The 21,287-nt window shown below is 38.9% G+C and overlaps 1 protein-coding gene across 17 annotated transcripts in view; it reads right to left on the bottom strand.

Moving 5' to 3' along the window:
• CNTRL (centriolin) overlaps nucleotides 1-21,287 on the bottom strand; it is a 97,333-nt gene that overhangs the window by 37,149 nt on the left and 38,897 nt on the right. For 15 of the 17 annotated variants that reach the window (XR_004054003.1, XM_030919817.1, XM_030919815.1 and 12 more), the window contains 5 exons: nucleotides 16,935-17,088; nucleotides 15,073-15,293; nucleotides 4,959-5,135; nucleotides 2,245-2,379; nucleotides 157-302 (listed from right to left, as the gene is read on the bottom strand). Coding sequence is in view for 16 of the 17 variants with exons in the window: in XM_030919817.1 (XP_030775677.1) it covers nucleotides 157-302; nucleotides 2,245-2,379; nucleotides 4,959-5,135; nucleotides 15,073-15,293; nucleotides 16,935-17,088 (833 nt within the window). In the remaining variant the exon portion in view is untranslated. Of the gene's footprint in view, nucleotides 1-156; nucleotides 303-2,244; nucleotides 2,380-3,990; nucleotides 4,098-4,958; nucleotides 5,136-15,072; nucleotides 15,294-16,934; nucleotides 17,089-19,373; nucleotides 19,842-21,287 lie in introns of those variants that run through there. The other 2 variants (XM_030919826.1, XM_030919832.1) reach the window with 2 other exon arrangements.

Below are 21,287 nucleotides of genomic sequence, written 5' to 3'. Positions count from 1 at the left end.
TTTTGTCTCAGTCATGAAAACATTATAAGGAGAACCTTACAAAAGAAATTTGCCATTAACAGAACTTAGAAAGGTGAGTTTATCATTGAACCTCACACTCACAACTCCCAAGTTGTGAGGCCCACTCTAGTCTTGGAGGTCTTGCTTTTTCCTTACTTCATTTCCCCAGCTCCTAATTTCAGTTTTCTTCTTAGCTCATCCACACGAGCTGCCACTTCTTCTGGACGAACCAAACCATCAACCACATGGTTAAGGTGATTCTGGAAATCTTTAAGTTGCTGTTTTAACAGATTATTGTCATCCTATGGAGGGGGATGAAATAGGGATTATCTATTACATGACATCATATTTTCACTACTAACGAACTAACAAACATATCTAGACCACAGAACTAAATTCAGACAATGCCTCTTTCAAGTAAAAAGAAATTCCTAAAATTTCCCTATGAGTAATCTACCTCAAACTCAGTGTAACAATGTTAACTGAAATGAAGAATTTAGAATGCAATTAATATGTTTTCAAGTGCCTGTTCCGTCTGGAGTCCTCTTTATCTGTAAAATTGCCCCAAGGCGGCCCTTTCTGTAGTACTATCTAATCCTGGCCACAGATCATCTGACTTGAGGCCAGTCAACACATCAACTAGCCAGAAAACAGGTTCTCATTCTCTCCATAATTTGAAACAAGATTCAGTACAGCAAGTCTATATAAATGTTGGACTTGAAAATACATCAGCTCAGGGCTGGGGTCTATGCTGGGCCACAAACAATGCTCGGAGAGATGGAAAAAGAGAAATGAGAAAGCCCCTATATCAACATCAAAGGCAGAGCAGCTCTGGTTCCTAGCAAGCTGTCTCCTTTCTTGAGCTACTGTGAGTAGGTTTTGGTTCATTGCAACTAAATGATTTCTGACAAAGAATTGTAGAGTGGGTTTAACTTGTACTCAGGAGGTTAGCTGACAAGTAACCAAAGAATCTAGTTCTAACTTAGTCCCACAACACGTGTAAGCATTCTAGAAAGCTGACTTCACTTTCTACTTTGGAGAAGGCCCCTGAAGAATATATATTAGTCCTTTTCTGTAAGAGATGTACACTTAAGTATTTGCAGGTGAAAGACAGATGTTTGTACAAAATTTTTCTTTAAAATATTCCAGCAACAAAAGAGGTGGACAAAATAAAACAATGAATGTTGACAACTGTTTAGGTTGGGCAATGGGTAAATAAAGGGTCATAAGTATTCTGGTTTTGTGTTATATGAAAATTTCTATACTAAAAACAGAAAATGATAACTCAAGGAAGACCCAACACACACACACACCTCACATAGTAATGGAAAACATGTGTATCTTTTATATTTGCTTCAGAAGTGGAACTGAGAGCTGTAAAAATTAAATTCTAGGTTATGAGATTTCTTTAAACTTCAAGGAACAAACATTTGAAGTGTTAGAAGAAGAACATTTGTGTGAGCTTAGTCTTATTTCTCTCAAATCCCCCTACATGGTTTTTTTTGGAACCCTTCCTCCAAGCCACATAAACTCTGCCCTTTTATTTCTGGTGATAACAGCTACCATCTCAGCTAGCCAAGAGGCCCCCAGCCTCACAGATTTGGAGATCTGAGTGATGATTCAGGTACTTGTTTGTTCAGACATCTGTCTTCTTTGAGAGTTTAATTATCAGAAAAATCCTATCCACCTGTTTTTCCTGCAGTTTGTTCAGCAGATTACTGTGAGAACAGCTATACATATGTTGACATACATTCCCACAAATAAAAAATGATTACATTTTTAATAGCATCCTTTCCAAGAAGAGGATTGTGAAAACTGTTTACACATAAGAAATCCCACTGCAACCCACTCTAGTTAAATTCCTGGATAATTACAAAGATATTTCAGTGGAAGAGGAATGCACCAATCTGATCATTTTAGTTCGGTCTGGTGATAAATCTACTTTTAGAAGAAATGCAAGATACTGCTTTTGCCCATGAGTTTACACAGTATTTTGTTTACTACTGACACTGCCTCTATCTCTTTGCACCATCATAAAAACAAAAGGAGATTCACAAATAACAATCTTAAAACAATGTCACAAGAGAACAGGGGCTATGGTGCTGCTCCACCCAGAATTCCCTTTTGTCTAGTAATTCAAGTTGCTTACTACATGTTAGAGCAGGTTGCTAAGTGCCTGACTAAAGATATCATCATCTTTGGGTGTTCTGTGTAAGAATGTATTCTAAAACAACAAATCTCTACCTGTAGGTGTTTAAGTTTTGCATGGAGCTCACTGTTCTCTTGCTCCTTTTCTTCTGAGAACTGGGCTTTTCCAAGGGCTTTCTTGAGGGCTTGCCTTTCCTTCTCAAGTTCTGCTTGAAGGGCTGATTGTTCTAACTGTCACCATACGAAGCAATGACATGAAAGTATAAAACAGCAATAATTTATTATTTTAAACGGCATAAATAAATTTACATAATACACACAATCCCTGGCTAGCTATAGTTTTACAACTCAATTTTATGTTTGTACTCCCAAATTTAAAAACCAAAGATAATTTTTTTCACACAATCCTTAAACTATTATTAACACTTAAGAAGGAGTAAGCATCGGAATCAGCTCAGCCCAAATACAACAAATCAGAATCTTCAGGTGTGGGCCAAAGCACCTACCTTTAAAAGTTGTGCAAGTGATCCAACAATTTTTGCTCTCCTTTCCCTTAGACTAGTATTTCTCAAACTGTGGTCCTCAAAATAACTGTATCAACACTAGGTATGCCTGTTAAAAATGCAGACACCTAACCTCTATCTCAGAAAAGAGATTCTGGATCACAATCTCTAGGGTGGGTGGGGCCAAGGAATCTGTACTTATCAAGCATCACAAGGGAGTTCATGTAACTAAAGTTTACCAATCAGAGATCTGCAGATCTTCAGATCAGAGACAGAAGACCTGTTATGCTTCATATTCTCAGTGTGGTTTGAAGAGCAATCCTGGCAGTCTTGGTGCTGAGGAAGGGGGAATGTCCCTTTCAATACCAAGTGAATCAGTGAAAAGGCCAGGCTCTTAAAATAATTTTGTCAAGACTTCTGAGAAGAAAATAAAAGACAATCAAAGTACAAAGGACAATGTATTTCAAGCTAGTACAGTCTGGCTTGAAAAGAGGAGAATTTATTAAGGAAAATGCCATCTAGAAATTTTATTTATTATTATTTTAAAATATTTACTGTTATTTTTATTGTTTTCCTAAAACCTCCTAATTTCTGAGACTCTAATCTTGTCAATTATACTTCTACAAAACTCAGCACTCTTGAGAAATACAATCCTGACAACTGTCAAGTGATGATCTGATATCTCATAAGAAAAGGAATATACATAATTACTATAATAAACCAGATATATTTCTAGTTCATTTTCTAATCATATGAATTATTTTTTACATGCATTCCTGAGATTCAAAATATCTTATTTATTTCATTTTTATCAAATAAGCATGTATTGACACTTCTCATATGCCAGGCACTGAAAAAACAGAAACAAACAGATACAATCTGTGCATTCACTGAGCTCTGAGTCTAGCTGGGGTAAAACAAACAGATCATCTAGGAGCATCTAAACAGATGATCATCATATGCATGATAAATACCTTTACTGTGCACAGGTTATAGGAAAACCAAACTGGAGTCCTGAACCCAGATTTTCAGCAGGCAGAAAGGAAAGGTTGAAGTGGCTTCCTGAAAGAAGATGCAGCTCATCTGGCTAATAAATTGTATTTTTAATCTGATAAAGAATATATTACAACTGGCCTCTGCCTGCCTCTCTGCCTTTACCTCTCGTTCTCTTTCCTCACTCCTCTCCCTGCTCCTGGCATCCTGGAGGCATACTTTCAGCACTTCAAATGTACTTACTACATGCTCTCTCTCCTCACCTCTCTGCCTAGAATACACATACCTTACCTTTACCCCTTTCACCTTGTCCCCTCTGCATGGCCAAATCCTACTCATCCATCAGTCATCAGCTGAAACATCATTTCTGTAGGGTGGTCTTCCCTGACTACTTCCTCCTTGGCCAAAGAATCCTGTCTCTTTCTTTCTTCCACACCTGTTTCACCTGCTGGACTAAAGTTTACCAATCAGAGATCTGTCAGCTCCACAGGATGGTGACCATGTCTGTGCTTTCCCTAGAGAATCCACAGCACCTGGCCCTCAATGGCCAATCAATAAATATTTATTAGATATGTTTTCTGTAACTTGCAAGTACAATTTAAACTAGTAGATCTTTCAACCAACTCTGAAAGGAGACAGCAAACTGCAACTTACCATCAACCTAAAAGAGGTCTCGGCCGAGCGCGGTGGCCCCTACCTGTAATCCCAGCACTTTGGGAGGCTGAGGTGGGCGGATCACCTGAGGTCGGAAGTTTGTAGACCAGCCTGACCAACATGGTGAAACCCCATCTCTACTAACATACAAAAAATTAGCCAGGCATGGTGGCACACACCTGTAGTCCCAGCTACGCAGGAGGCTGAGGCAGGAGAATCGCTTGAACCCAGGAGGCGGAGGTTGCAGAGAGCCGACATCACATCACTGCACTCCAGCCTAGCAACAGAGCAAGACTCCGTCTCAAAAAAAAAAAAAGTCTCTTAAACCTGATCTAAGAAGGAAAAACAAACAAACTAGCATTTATTGAGTATCGATGTCAGGTGCTTTCATGTCATTTCTCTCATTTGTCTTCCCCATAAGCCATTTTACAGAGGAGGAAAAGGCTGGGAGGCTCAGAGCCATGAACTGATTTGCCCATGTTCACACAGGGGTAGTTATTAGCACTCGGAATGTCTGACTCTAAAATTCTGCCTTTCTCATCACTCCATATACATGGTATGAAAAAATGCTTAATTTTAGATTAAGACATAAATAAAAGAAGGATGATATCTTAAGGCACAGGGTACTTAGTTTCTAGTTGGCTTTATGCTCCTACTTACCTGGGTTAGTCTTGTTACTTTTTCCAACTCTTCCTTGAGCTGGTTGGCTTCAGTATCCCTTAGGTTTAGCCGAGCCTCTAGCTCAGCTTCATAGGCACTGAGATCTCCCTGGGTCTGCTGCAAAGATGCATTCACCTCATGCTGCTCCTGGAGGGCACTTTCTAGCTCTGCAAGCTCCTAGAAAGATACAGTGGGTTTAACTATGGAACCCTCACTGTGCTGCTTAAGCATCTGCAAGGCATTATAAGTAACTTGAGCACTGTAAACCAAACGCTGGCCAGCTACTGCTGCCTGCCACAAAGTTTTCAGTAGCAATATCATGAAGCCTCAGGCTGTGCATATCCTGGTTGGAAAACAAAACCCTGGCTAAATGTAATCAGGAAAGTCAGTAAGCTACCAACATACTGTTTTTCAAAGGGACCAGTTCTGTGATACTTATGAGTCTAAAAACATAAGGAGGGAGAAAGGAAGGGAAAAAAAGAGTAGGATAAGATTTAATGCCTATTTTTCATCTGATGTTGGACAAAATGTTTTCATATTCATTATTCTTTGTATCTTCACAATCACTGTATAAGGCAACTTGCAGTTTTACAGATGAGGAACTGTAGAATGAATATCTAAGTAAATTGCATAGGGCTATGTAGCTAGAAAAAGGATAGTCAGGATATAAATGTAGATCTCTGACTCCAAAGCCCATACTCTTTCTATTAAACCATAGCATGTTCATTTATCAGAAGAACAAAATGAGACTGGCACTCTCTAATATTAAGGATGATAAGAGTACCTTAAATGAGTGCTAACAAGAATGTAAGTCATATTTATTGGCATACCATGGTTCTGATTCATTTTAGTCCATTTGTGTTTTGTGATTAAACATTACCTCTTTCATCTATTTACTTGGGATCAAACTATTATAGATTAAAGAGGAGGATAGTATGATGAGAACTTCTAAAAAGAGCTGTCCAAAAACCACTTGGCAATTCAATTATTTGGGCTGCTTGTTTAAAATGTAGATACTACATATAACCAACGAAAGATTATTATCCAGAATATGTAAAGAATTCCTACAAATCTTTAAGAAAAGGCAAAGACAATTCAACAAAAAATAGGTAAAGAATATGAATAGGGAATTCACTGAAGAGGAAACCTGAACAGCAAATGAAAGGTGATCAGCCTCTCCAGTAATATCAGGGGAAAACGCAGTTAACTTAAGATACTATTTTACATAGAACATAGAGATAGAGATACAAGTTAAACAAACCATGAGGAAACCATCAGTCAAACCCAGAATGTGGTTCAATCTAGGGAATACCAGCTTGGATTTTACACACGCACGTGCACACACACACACACACACACACACACATATTCTTGGGACAATAAAGAAAATCTGAATACGGTTCAGATATTAGAGGATATTAAGGCCAGGCACGGTGGCTCATGCCTGTAATCCCAGCACTTTGGGAGGCCAAGGCGGGCGGAGCTCGAACTCAGGAGATTGAGACCATACTGGCCAACATGCTGAAAACCATCTCTACTAAAATACAAAAAAAAAAAAATTAGCCTGGCTAATTTGGTGGCACACACCTGTAGTCCCAGCTACTTAGGAGGCTGAGGCAGGGGAATCACTTGAACCCAGGAGGTGAAGGTTGCAGTGAGCCAAGATTGCACCACTGCACTCCAGCCTGGTGACAGAGCAAGACTCCGTCTCAAAAAAAAAAAAAAAAAAAAAAGACATTAGAGGACATTAGGGAATTACCGTCAATTTCCTTAGGTGTAATAATGATATTGTAGTGATGAGGGAAAATGCTCTTAAAAAGATGTGTGTTGAAGGGATGATGTTATGGTATCTGCAACTTTCTAATGAGCAAAGGAAAAAAGTATGTGTCTGTGAGAAAGTGAAAATAAATCAAAATATTTATTGAATCCAAGAGGGTTCATAGATGTTCACCAAACTATTCTTTCAACTTTCTTATAACTGTAAACATCTTCACAATAGGAAAATGGAAAGAAGGCCTTTAAAGCTCAGCAGACTGGCAAACATGAAGTCTGATAAAATACTGAATTTCCTAAATTTGATAATTATTCTGTGTTAATATTAGAAAATGTCCTTGTTCTTAGGAAATATATACTGAAATATTTAGGAGCAAAGGAGCATGATGTCTACAACTGATTTTCAAATGGTTCAGGAAAAAAAATCTGTATAAAAATGTGTATAAAATTGAATCCGGTTCCAAGATGGCCAAAAAGGAACAGCTTGGTCTACAGCTCCCAGCGTGATCAACGCAGACAACAGGTGATTTCTGCATTTCCAAGTGAGGTAACTGGTTCATCTCACTGGGACTAGTTGGACAGGGAGTGCAGCCCACAGAGGGCAATCCGAAGCAGGGCGGGGCATCGACTCATCCAGGAAGTGCAAGGGGTCGGGGGATTTCCCTTTCCTAGCCAAGTGAAGCTGTACCTTCACAGAAGATGGTACCTGGAAAAACAGGACACTCCCACCCAAATACTGTGCTTTTCCAACGGTCTTAGCAAACAACACACCAGGAGATCATATCCCACACCTGGCTCAGCGGGTCCCACACCCACGGAGCCTTGCTCACTGCTAGTGCAGCACTCTCGAGATCCACCGTGAGGCAGCAGCCATGCAAGGGGAGGGGCGTCCACCACTGCTGAGGCTTGAGTAGGTAAACAAAGCAGCCAGGAAGCTCGAACTGGGTGGAATCCACCACAGCTCAGCAAGGCCTCTGCCTCCACATGTAGACTCCACTTCTGGGGGCAGGGCATAGCTGAACAAAAGGCAGCAGAAACTTCTGCAGACTCAAACGTCCCTGTCGGACAGCTCTGAAGAGAGGAGTGGTTCTCCCAGCATAGTGTTTGAGCTCAGAGAACAGACAGACTGCCTCAAGTGGGTCCCTGACCCCCATGTAGCCTAACCGGGAGACACCTCCCAGTAGGGGCCAACTGACACCTCATACAGGCGGGTGCCCCTCTGGGAAGAAGCTTCCAGAGGAAGGATCAGGCAGCAATATTTGCTCTTCTGCAGCCTCTGCTGGTGACACCCAGGCAAACAGGGTCTCGAGTGGACCTCCAGCAAACTCCAGCAGACCTGCAGCTGAGGGACCTGACTGTTCGAAGGAAAATTAACAAACAGAAAGGAATAGCATCAACATTAACAAAAGGAAATCCACATGAAAACCCCATCTGGAGGTCACCGACATCAAAGACGAAAGGTAGATAAAACCACAAAGATGGGGAGAAACCAGAGCAGAAAAGCTGAAAATTCTAAAAACCAGAGCGCCTCTTCTCCTCCAAAAGATTGCAGCTCCTCACCAGCAATGGAACAAAGCCAGATGGAGAATGACTTTGATGAGCTGACAGAAATAGGCTTTAGAAGGTCAATAATAACAAACTTCTCCAAGCTAAAGAAGGATGTTTGAACCCATCGCAAGGAAGCTAAAAACCTTGAAAAAAGATTAGATGAATAGCTAACTAGAATAAACCGTATAGAGAAGACCTTAAATGATCTGATGGAGCTGAAAACCATGGCATGAGAACTATGTGATGCATGCACAAGCTTCAATAGCCAATTTGATCAAGTGGAAGAAAGGGTATCAGTGATCGAAGATCGAATTAATGAAATAAAGCAAGAAGAGAAGTTTAGAGAAAAAAGAGTAAAAAGAAATGAACAAATCCTCCAAGAAACATGGGACTATGTGAAAAGACCAAATCTACGTTTGAATGGTGTACCTGAAAGTGATGGGGAGAATGGAACCAAGTTGGAAAACACTCTGTAGGATATTATCCAGGAGAACTTCCCCAACCTAGCAAGGCAGGCCAACATTCAAATTCAGGAAATACAGAGACCACCACAAAGATACTCCTCGAGAAGAGCAACCCCAAGACACATAATTGTCAGATTCTCCAAGGCTGAAATGAAGGAAAAAATGTTAAGGGCAGTCAGAGAGAAAGGTTGGGTTACCCACAAAGGGAAGCCCATCAGACTAACAGCAGATCTCTTGGCAGAAACTCTACAAGCCAGAAGAGAGTGGGGGCCAATATTCAACATTCTTAAAAGAAAATAATTTTTAACCTAGAATTTCATATCCAGCCAAACTAAGCTTTCATGACTGAAGGAGAAATAAAATCTTTTACAGACAAGCAAATGCTGAGAGATTTTGTCACCATCAGGCCTGCCTTACAAGAGCTCCTGAAGGAAGCACTAAACATGGAAAGGAACAACCAGTACCAGCCACTGCAAAAGCATGCCAAACTGTAAAGACCATCGATGCTAGGAAGAAACTGCATCAACCAACAGACAAAATAACCAGCTAGCATCATAACGACAGAATCAAATCCACACATAACAATATTAACCTTAAATGTAAAGGGGCTTTTAAATTAACCCCCAATTAAAAGACACAGACTGGCAAATTGGATAAAGAGTCAAGACCCAGCCGTGTGCTGTATTCAGGAGACCCATATCATGCGCAGAGACACACATAGGCTCAAAATAAAGGGATGGAGGAAGATCTACCAAGCAAATGGAAAGCAAAAAAAAAAAAAGCAGGCAATCCTAGTCTCAGATAAAACAGACTTTAAACCAACAAAGATCAAAAGAGACAAAGAAGGCCACTACATAATGGTAAAGGGATCAATTCAACAAGAAGAGCTAACTATCCTAAATATATATGCATGCAATACAGGATAACTCAGATTCATAAAGCAAGTCCTTAGAGACCTACAAAGAGACTTAGACTCCCACACAATAATAATGAGAGATTTTAACACCCCACTGTCAATATTAGACAGATCAACAAGACAGAAAGTTAACAAGGATATCCAGGACTTGAACTCAGCTCTGCACCAAGTGGACCCAATAGACATCTACAGAATTCTCCACCCCAAATTAACAGAATATACATTCTTCTCAGCACTACATCGCACTTATTCCAAAACTGACCACATAGTTGGAAGTAAAGCACTCCTCAGCAAATGGAAAACAACAGAGATCACAACAAACTGTCTCTCAGACCACAATGCAATTAAATTATAACTCAGGATTAAGAAACTCACTCAAAACCACACAACTACATGGAAACTGAACAACCTGCTCCTGAATGACTACTGGGTACATAACGAAATGAAGGCAGAAATAAAGATGTTCTTTGAAACCAATGAGAACAAAGACACAACGTACCAGAATCTCTGGGATACATTTAAAGCAGTGTGTAAAGGGAAATCCATAGCACTAAATGTCCACAAGAGAAAGCAGGAAAGATCTAAAACTGACACTCTAACATCACAATTAAAAGAACTAGAGACGAAAAAGCAAACACATTCAAAAGCTAGCAGAAGGCAAGAAACAACTAAGATCAGAGCTGAACTGCAGGAGACAGAGACACAAAAAACCCTTCAAAAAAAATCAGTGAATCCAGGAGCTGGTTTTTTGAAAAGATCAACAAAATAGATAGACAGCTAGCAAGACTAATAAAGAAGAAAAGAGGGAAGAATCAAATAGACACAATAAAAAATGATAAAGAGGATATCACCACCAATCCCACAGAGATACAAACTACCATTAGAGAATACTATAAACACCTCCATGCAAATAAACTAGAAAATCTAGAAGAAATGGATAAATTCCTGGACACATACGCCCTCCCAAGACTAAACCAGGAAGAAGTTGAATCTCTGAATAGACCAATAACAGGCTCTGAAATTAAGGCGATAATTAATAGCCTACCAACCAAAAAATGTCCAGGACCAGACGGACTCACAGCTGAATTCTACCAGAGGTACAAAGAGGAGCTGGTACCATTCCTTCTGAAACTATTCTGATGAATATGGAATCCTCCCTAACTCATTTTATGAGTCCAGCATCATCCTGATACCAAAGCCTGGTAGAGACACAACAAAAAAAATAGAATTTTAGACCAATATCCCTGATGAGCATTTATGTGAAAATCCTCAATAAAATACTGGCAACCTGAATCCAGCAGCACATTAAGAAGCTTATCCACCACGATCAAGTTGGCTTCATCCCTGGGATGCAAGTCTGGTTCAACATACAGAAATCAATAAACATAATTCATCACATAACCAGAACCAATGACAAAAACCACATGATTATCTCAATAGATGCAGAAAAGGCCTTCAACAAACTTCAACAGCCCTTCATGCTGAAAACTCTCAATAAACTAGGTATTGATGGAATGTATCTCAAAATAATAAAAGCTATTTATGACAGACCCACAGCCAATATCATACTGAATGGGCAAAAACTGGAAGCATTCCCTTCGAAAACTGGCACAAGACAGGGATGCCCTCTCTCACTACTCCTATTCAACATAGTGTTGGAAGTTCTGGCCACAGCAAGGGAAAGAAATTCTCTTTCTCTTCCTAATTAGGAAGAGAAGAAGTCAATTAGGAAGAGAATTAGGAAGAGAAGAAGTCAAATTGTCTCCTTTGCAGATGACATGATTGTATATTTAGAAACCCCATCGTCTCAGACCAAAATCTCCTTAAGCTGATAAGCAACTTCAGCAAAGTCTCAAGATACAAAATCAATGTGTAAAAATCACAAGCATTCCTATACACCAATCACAGACAAACAGAGAGCCAAATCATGAATGAACTCCCATTCACAATTGCTACAAAGAGAATAAAATACCTAGGAATCCAACTTACAAGGGATGTGAAGGACCTCTTCAAGAACTACAAACCACTGCTTGACGAAAAAAAAGAGGACACAAACAAATGGAAGAACATTCCATGCTCATGGATAGGAAGAATCAATATCATGAAAATGGCCATACTGCACAAGGTAATTTATAGATTCAATGCCATTCCCATCAAGCTACCAACGACTTTCTTCACAGAATTGGAAAAAAAAACTACTTTAAAGTTCATATGGAACCAAAAAAGAGACCACATTGCCAAGACAATCCTAAGCAAAAAGGACAAAGCTGGAGGTATCACGCTACCTGACTTCAAACTATACTACAAGGCTACAGTAACCAAAACAGCATAGTACTGGTACCAAAACAGATATATAGATCAATGGAACAGAACAGAGGCCTCAGAAATAAATAACACCACACATCTATAGCCATCTGATTTTTGACAAAACTGACAAAAACAAGAAATGGGGAAAGGGTTCCCTATTTAATAAATGGTGCTGGGAAAACTGGCTAGCCATATGTAGAAAGCTGAAACTGGATCTCTTCCTTACATTTTATACAAAAATTAATTCAAGATGGATTAAAGACTTAAATGTTAGACCTAAAACCATAAAAACCCTAGAAGAAAACCTAGGCAATACCATTAAGGACACAGGCATGGGCAAGGACTTCATGACTAAAACACCAAAAGCAATGGCAACAAAAGCCAAAACTGACACATGGGATCTAATTAAACTAAAGAGCTTCTGTACAGCAAAAAAAACTACCATCAGAGTGAATAGGCAACCTACAGAATGGGAGAAAATTTTTGCAATCTACCCATCCAACAAAGGGCTAATATCTAGAATCTACAAAGAACTTAAACAAATTTACAAGAAACAAACAAACAAACCCATCAAAAAGTAGGCAAAGGATATGAATAGACACTTCTCAAAAGAACACATTAATGCAGCCAACAGACACACGAAAAAATGCTCATCATCACTGGCCATCAGAGAAATGCAAATCAAAACCACAATGAGATACCATTTCATACCAGTGAGAATGGTGATCATTAAAAAGTCAGGAAACAACATGCTGGGGAGGATGTGGAGAAATAGGAACACTTTTACACTGTTGGTGGGAGTGTAAACTAGTTCAACCATTGTGGAAGACAGTGTGGCGTTTCCTCAGGGATCTAGAACTAGAAATACCATTTGACCCAGCCATCCCATTACTGGGTATATACCCAAAGGATTATAAATCATGCTACTATAAAGACACAAGCACACGTATGTTTATTGTGGCACTATTCACAATAGCAAAAACTTGGAACCAACCTAAATGTCCATCAGTGATAGACTGGATTAAGAAAATGTGGCACATATACACCATGGAATACTATGCAGTCATGAAAAACGATGAGTTCACGTCCTTTGCAGGGACATGGATGCAGCTAGAAACCATCATTCTTAGCAAACTATCACAAGGACAGAAAACCAAACACCACATGTCCTCACTCATAGGTGGGAACTGAGCAATGAAAACACTTGGACAGAGGGCAGGGAACATCAAATCCTGGGGCCTGTCATGGGGTGGGGGACTGGGGGGGAGGGATAGCATTAGAAGAAATACCTAATGTAAATGACGAGTTAATTTGAAACCAGTGTGAAACGTGTATACCTATGTAACAAATCTGCACGTACCCTAGAACTTAAAGTATAATAATAACAAAAAAGTATATAAAATCATGTAAAAATTACATATGAGGAGATAAAGCAAATGTGTTAAAATAGTAATTGGTGACTCGGAGTGAAAGGCAAATGTGAGTTACTTGTATTCCTCTTGCAACTTTCCTGCAAGTTTGAACTTATTTCAAAATAAAAGTTTTTAAAAAAAGTTGGACAACACTACAGCGTTGGCAAGAATGTGGCAGAATGGTAGCCCTCACATTGCTGGTGGGAGTAGAAGCTGATAAACTCACTGTGAAAAGTAATTTGACAATATGTACTAAACTTAATTAAGGATGGACATATTCTCTGACCCACAGTTCTGCTTCTGAGCATAGTCCCCATGTGTTCAAGATGTGTGCAAGAATGTTATGCTCAGCATTGTTTGCAATAGCGTAAAGACTAGAAATCACCTAAATGTCCCCCAAAATGAGAACGAATAAATAATAAATTTGTAGTATGTCCATAAAGCAGGATGGTACATATATCAGTAAAAATGAACAAAGTAGAACTGCATCTATCAGTGTGTATAATTCTCGAAAACATAGGCCAGGCGCCATGGCTCACACCTGTAATCCCAGCACTTTGGGAGGCCAAGGTGGGCGGATCACCTGAGGTCGGGAGTTTGAGACCAGCCTGATCAACATGGAGAAACCCCGTCTCTACTAAAAATACAAAATAAGCCGGGCATGGTGGTGAAAGCCTGTAATCTCAGCTACTCGGGAGGCTGAGGCAGGAGAATCACTTGAACCCAGGAGGCAGAGGTTGCAGTAAGCCGAGATCTCGCCATTGCACTCCAGCCTGGGCAACAAGAATGAAACTTCGTCTCAAAAACAAAAACAAAAAAGACATAAACATGAAAGAAGAAAGAAAGTGGCCAAATATGTACATTATGATACATTTTGTATAAGTCTTAAAATCATGGAAAATACTATATATTGCTTACGGATGTTTACATATATGATAAAAGAATAGAGGTGCTGGGAAATAATAACCATATTCAGAACTTTGTTACTTCTGGAAAGGAGTAGACAGAGGATTTCAAATATATCTATAATGTTTTATTTCTTAAGCTGAGTTGTGAGTACATGATGTTAAATATTATTTGTGATTTTTTAAATATGCCTGAGATATTTCATAATATTAAAATATATTAATTCAATTTCTGGAGCCAGCTCTACTGAGCAAGAAGTTTGGAAATCTCTGGTTCTCACATATGATAACATTTTCCAAACAACTAAAATAGCGCAAGGTAAATCTCCAAATGAATGGGCAACAAATCAGGTTCATAAGGGTATAATTTAAAACAGTATGTCTGTCTTGTTAGCTATAAAATAATGTTAAAATTATCTAGTAACCACAAGAATAAGAAAAATCATTCTGTGCTCAATTTTGCAGCACAAATAAAATATGAACATTTAATACAGTATTTGTAATAGCTACCATTTCATATTCTTTAGAGTTATTTGGCAACAATATCTTTCAGGGATAGAAATGCAGCCTAAATAATCTTCCTTTTCCGAGCAAAGAAAAAATAATTCCAAACGTATCACAGCTAAACAAGAAAAAAAAAAAAGCCCAACTTTTAAAAGAAAAAAATCACCATATAGCCACTAATACTTTTTCCCACTTAAAAATGTACTGTGAACTCCTCCACCTAACTTAATTTGGACATTATCTACTTATGAAGCTAAGGAAAATAGGCAGGAAAAAAAATCGTACCTTCCTCATATTTTCTGCATCCATGGCAACTATTTCCAGTTGGTCTCGCTCCTGCTTGACTTCTGTCAATCTCTGCAACAACGTCTCTTTCTCATCCTGCAGCTTCCTGCACTCATTCTGGGCCTGAGTTGCCTGGCCTTTAATGGTCCCCAGGTATTCTTGCAACCCACTGATGACACCTTCTAAATCCTTCTTCAGGGCTTCATTTGCTGCTATCTGGCCTAAGCAAGATGCAAAAAGGGTAATAATATATCTTTTTAAAGTACTGCATTGTCTCATCAGCATTTTGTTATTAGCCAAGAGTGAAATTCTAAGCTTTCAATTATTTCCTATCATTTTTCTTTTTCAAAACATAATGTTATATTTTCTTCCTATTATAGATAGTACAGGACTATTAAGCAGGTATAAAATAAAAATAGTATATTTAGGGGCTATGCTTGTAAAATACCTGATTCATGCTGTAAAAAGTTTAATTTCGGCCAGGTGTGGTGGTTCAAGCCTGCAATCCCAGCACTCTGGGAGGCCAAGGCGGGAGGATCATGAGGTCAGGAGATTGAGACCATCCTGACTAACACAGTGAAACCCCATCTCTATTAAAAATACAAAAAATTAGCCGGGCATGGTGGCACGTGCCTGTAGTCCCTGCTACTCACGAGGCTGAGACAGGAGAATCACTTGAACCCAGGAGGTGGAGGCTGCAGTGAGCCGAGATCAGGCCACTGCACTCCAGCCTGGGTGACAGAGTGAGGCTCCACCTCAAAAAAAAAAAAAAAAGTTTAATTTCCAAATAAAATAAAAAATATGTAGCAAAACTGTGAGTTTGTGCTGCTAAATACATATAACAAAATCCCTCAGTATATAAGATGAATCCAAGACTGGCAACATAAACGTGTAACCTAAAGACTTAAAACACACACACACTCCCCATGTATAGTACCGGATACACACTATGTGCCAGGAACTTTATGAACACTCTCTCTCTTTTTTTTTTTTTCTCAAAGTTTCACTCTGTCACCCAGGCTGGAGTGCAGTGGCACAATCACGGCTCACTGTAGCCTCAACCTCCCTGAGCTCAGGTGATCCTCTACCCTCAGCCTCCCAAGCAGATGGGGCCACAGGCACGTGTACTACTACACCTGGCTTTTTTTTTTTTTTTTTTTTTTTTTTTTTTTGTAGAGTTGGGGTTTTGCCATGTTGCCCATGCTGATCTTGAACTCCTGGGCTCAAGTGATCTGCCCACCTCAGCCTCCCAAAGTGCTGGGATTACGGGCATGAGCCACCACTCCTGGCCTATGAATACTATCTAATTTAATTCTCCCAACAACTAATAATTGAGATAAAAACAACTTGTCCAAGGTGACACAGCTGATAGTAGCAAAACAAGGAGTAGGATCTTTTTACACTGAGCCCTATGTGTAAAAACCACTATAGCCTATTGTCTTCCTTTTCCACTATTATGGATATGTCACAGTTTAAATCTGCATTGCAAAAGTAGATCCTAAAACTCTTTCTTCTTATAACCAGACACTGAATTCCCTGATGCCAATAGGTGCTTTGCTCCTGAATGGATTTTATGCCATAGACAATCACATGCCAGAGCTTATCATGATCATGTATTAACTTCCGGCCTACTGACTGGAATGACCTGACTCACTAGGCATCAATGCCACAAAACAAAACAAAAACAAAACTCTTAAAATTGCGTTAAATACTTTTGGGTATCCTGTAAATATTTCCCTATCAAATACTAGTACTAATAGGTGAACTGTATTTAGCTACTATCTGGATTAATGCTTGTCTTTATAATGTTCCTTTCACTAGTAATAAAACTGATTTACCCTAAATCATACTGAAATTCTTACCTTCAGTAAGTTGTTGTTCAAGGTCCTTAATCTCTTCCGTTTCCTTAGCAATTCTAGAAAGTATCTCATCCAAACGACTTTCAAGCTGTTTGTACTGCTTGTTCATAATGTCAAGCTGTTGTTCTTTACCCCTCTTTTGAGCCTTCATATGGGACTGAATTAAAAAAAAAAAAAAATCAACAAAACTCCAAGTTCCTTAAACTCCTTTAAAATGAATAATCCTTAACAACATTTTTAAATGAAGAATAGAAAATAAATATAATAATTTGCATCTATTTTGTGTCAGGCCCTATATTGTTTTCACATGGGTAGTTTTCATTTAAACTTCCAGATAAGTTGATATGGAAATCATTTCTACTTTACAGGTAAGAAAACTGAGGATCAAAAAGGTTAAGTGGTTTTTCCAAGGGCACAGCTAGGTAGGTCAATGTTATTTGCATTGCATTAAATTGTGTGTCTCTCTTTTTTTTCTTTTTTTTTGAGATGGAGTCTCAATCCATCGCCCAGGCTGGAGTGCAGAGGCACGATCTCAGTTCACTGCAAACTCTGCCTCCCGGGTTCGAGCAATTCTCCTGCCTCGGCCTCCCAAGAAGCTGGGACTACAGGTGCAGGCCACAACACTCGGGTTTTTGTTTGTTTGTTTTTGTTTTTTGTTGCTTTTTTTAGTAGAGATGGGGGTTTCACCATGTTGGCCAGGCTGATCTCGAACTCCTGACCTCAAGTGATCTGTCGGCCTTGGCCTCCCAAATCGCTGGAATAACAGGCATGAGCCACCGTGCCCAGCCTACAATGTGTCTTTTAAAAAAGGTTTCCAAAGTTAGTTAGTTATGGCATATATCTATAAAAAGACTTAAAAACTACATCCCAAAATGTTAACAAGAATTATACCTGGGTGGAAGGATTACATGGGGATTTTTTTCCTTTTGTAATGAGTATTTTTATATTTAAAAAACTTTTATAGTAGATAAGTAATGTCTTTCTTTTTTTTTTTTTTTTTTTTTTTTGAGACGGAGTCTCCCTCTGTTGCCCAGGCTGGAGTGCGGTGGTGCGATCTCCACTCACTGCAAGCTCCGCCTCCCGGGTTCACGCCATTCTCCTGCCTCAGCCTCCAGTGTAGCTGGGACTACAGGCGCCCGCCACCTCGCCCGGCTAATTTTTGTATTTTTAGTAGAGACAGGGTTTCACCGTGTTAGTCAGGATGGTCTCGATCTCCTGACCTCGTGATCCGCCCCTCTCGGCCTCCCAAAGTGCTGGGATTACAGGCGTGAGCCACCGCGCCCGGCCAAATAATGCCTTTTTAATAAAAAAATTAAATGTACTTTTAAAAAAAGGTTTCTTAGAAGAAAATAGAGGCATGAAATAGATAAAATACTTGAAATTCAAATTTACTTTCAATCTCTTATACAAAGAAACATTTGGCTTTTCAATAAACTGAGAGTTGACAGGGACCTCAAAGACCACTTAGCCGAGTGAGTCTCAAAATGGAGGGCCCTAAGGAGGTATATCTGTCTACCACTACACTTACCCATGGTGGAAAACAGAGCTTTCACATACCCACACACCCTCCCGCACCCTGAAGTCATGGCATTAGGGAACTGCTGTTAACTGAAAAGAGTGGATTGTATTTCTCAGGTGTGCTAGGGAAAGCAAATCAAGAGCCAATGATCTAGTCTAACCCTTGCTTTTAAACATAAGAAAACTGAATTTCAGATCCATCAAATGACTTGCACGTGAGGCAACTGTTCATATGGAGACAAAATAATTCCCCAGAGAACCTTTGCCCTCCCAGTCACACCTTCATGACTCTTAAGTTGGTACCCACAGGATGAGAGGAATACAACAATAAATGAAGACAACGTTATCGAAAGAGGGAACTGTATCAGAAAAATGAACACCAATGATCTCAAGTCTAAGACCCATGTGATGATAAAATAATGTTTCTCAATTTTATGTATTTGCTTACCCCAAATACAAGAAAAAACATCTTTTCATTTCTGATGAACAAAAGAGTGGCAGCTTAATTGAAAGGTTTTAAATTTACTACTGGTAAAGCTGTATGGTATTTTGCAAACTCTTTTCCCTACACTCCCAAAATACCCATTTGAAATCTTTCTGAAAAGTTAACTACATATAACAGTTTACATTCTAAGTAAATTTCGGATTTTTATGGCTCAAGAAATAATTTCTTAAAAGACTATACTCATATCAATAAATCTTTAAAATTCACCATTAAAAATTCCAGCGAAATCTTTATACGCAGGATAAACATCTGGTTCAATATGCCAATGGTGTACATTAAATACAGGGGGAACAAAAGTAGATTCTGCGATTTACATCACCGAGGAGCTCACAAAAGAGTTATTGTAAAAACAGGAACTTACATCTCTGACTCCTCCTCCTTTTAAGTCCTTTGTAAACAGAGAGAAAAAATGATCATACCTTAAAATTTATCCTGTTAAAACTGAGCCGTTGAGAACAGAGAAACTGTGGGCGGAACACTTTCTAATGCTGTCTTCAAATTCATGTGCACTTCCCTCTCTGACAGCCACATTTTTGCAAGCGCCTGCAAGCCTCTGTAACTTCGCAAAGCCTCAAACCACACTCTTGGCCAAAAGTGAGCGGCGGCCCTGCCCATCCAATCACCAGCAGCCTCTGCGGGCAGGCCCCACCCTCCGCGAGTTAAATCATAACACAGGAAGCTCCCGGGGGCCAATCACGCTCAAACTTTGCAACAGATCACTACGGCTCGTTCCCTCTAGCGAACAGTTAACTTTTGCTTCCAATGGGGCATTTCCCAATCAGAGAAACACAATACAAATCTTCATTATGTTTGCTCCAGTGATAATTTGTGCTTCTACGAATAATTTCATAACTACAATAGTCTGTGAATTTGAAACCTAGTTAAATGCTTATATTTGCTGAAAACCTGCCTAGGCTTAGTTCTGAGCTAATTTAAAAATAATCTCTTTAGACCTTTAATCGCTTTGTGAGGAGAGGGTCATTGTGGTAGCATAAGCAAGGGCTCCACCTCTTTCTAAAACAATGGCTTGGGGGCAAATCACTTAATATTTCTATATCACATTTTCATCCTCTTCAAATTGAAAGAAAAATGGCTAGATGTGAATAAAGTTCCTCACCAGAACATGTAAAATACAGCACAATGTATGACACATTGTGGGCACTTAATATGTTTGTTTTCTATGATTTCTCATCAAAGTTAAGCTTTTACTTTTAAATTCTATTGGCTATTCAGAAAGATAGTTAATCTAACTACATAAAAATTAACTACATAAAAGTCTACCTGTATCTATAGAAAAATATGCAGGCATCCCACTCTTGATTATTTCTCTTCTGCTTAAAGGCTCACATTTTGTAGCCTAAAATGGGATGCCAAACACTAGCCAATATGAAACTTTGTGAATCAGAAAAAGATGTTCCCTCTGGATAAACTTCAAAGAGATGTCCTCTGATGCTGGGACTACAGCTGCAAACTTAAGAACTATTAGCAGTTTTAATAAAATTAAAAAGGAAATTCAAATCTGGTTTGTATGTTTCATCCCCACTGCACAGGTTGATTTTAGCTAACTTTAAAACTTGGATACCATTCCCATGTCTCATTTACCTCCTTTCTATATATAATTCTCTACAGGAATCCAGTGGGAACTGAACTCTCTGTCCGCCAGAAATATAACAGTCATTTGTTGAAAGCAAACACATAATCCAGCTACTAATTAGACTCATAGATCACAAAACTGGAAGGGGAAGCAAAGGAGTTTTGGGTAGGATTTATAAGCTGCTTCCTTCCTCCCTTCCATGATGCAAGCATTCATAAACACAGGGCTGGTTGGTCCCTGGGAATACAGATACCCGTAGGATACAGTTCATGTCTTCAGGGGCCTTACATGGGTGGCAGATTGAACAAATACATTCAATAAAGTAAGATATTATTGACCACATTATACATTACTTAAAATACCCCATTTTTCCTTAAAATTATTTAAAATAAGACTACTTTTCGTTTCAACGTTAATACTTTGGTTTCAATTTTTAGGCTTTTGTTAGAAAAGACCTTGTATCTGTCATAAGTTTATCCTTTATCGAAATTAGCTAGCCCACAAAAAATATATATGATATTGTACTAAAATGCTTAAAGGAATAAATAACTTGTCAAGTACTTAAAGCAATTACAATATCCTCACTATGTTAAATTCTATGATTTCTATTAATCCAGAGATCTTAGAGTTCTTTAAAAAAAACCCTATTATTCAAGGTATACCAGGAAAATACGTAGAAGATATTTTTCCTTGTATTTTAGGAGTATTAGCTAAAATATAAGCAATTAGTACAACTTCT

Source organism: Rhinopithecus roxellana, chromosome 16 (assembly GCF_007565055.1).
Source record: "Rhinopithecus roxellana isolate Shanxi Qingling chromosome 16, ASM756505v1, whole genome shotgun sequence".
Taxonomy (NCBI): domain Eukaryota; kingdom Metazoa; phylum Chordata; class Mammalia; order Primates; family Cercopithecidae; genus Rhinopithecus; species Rhinopithecus roxellana.
The sequence above is the reverse complement of the archived record's forward strand: the minus strand, read 5'-3'. Positions and strand labels throughout refer to the sequence as shown.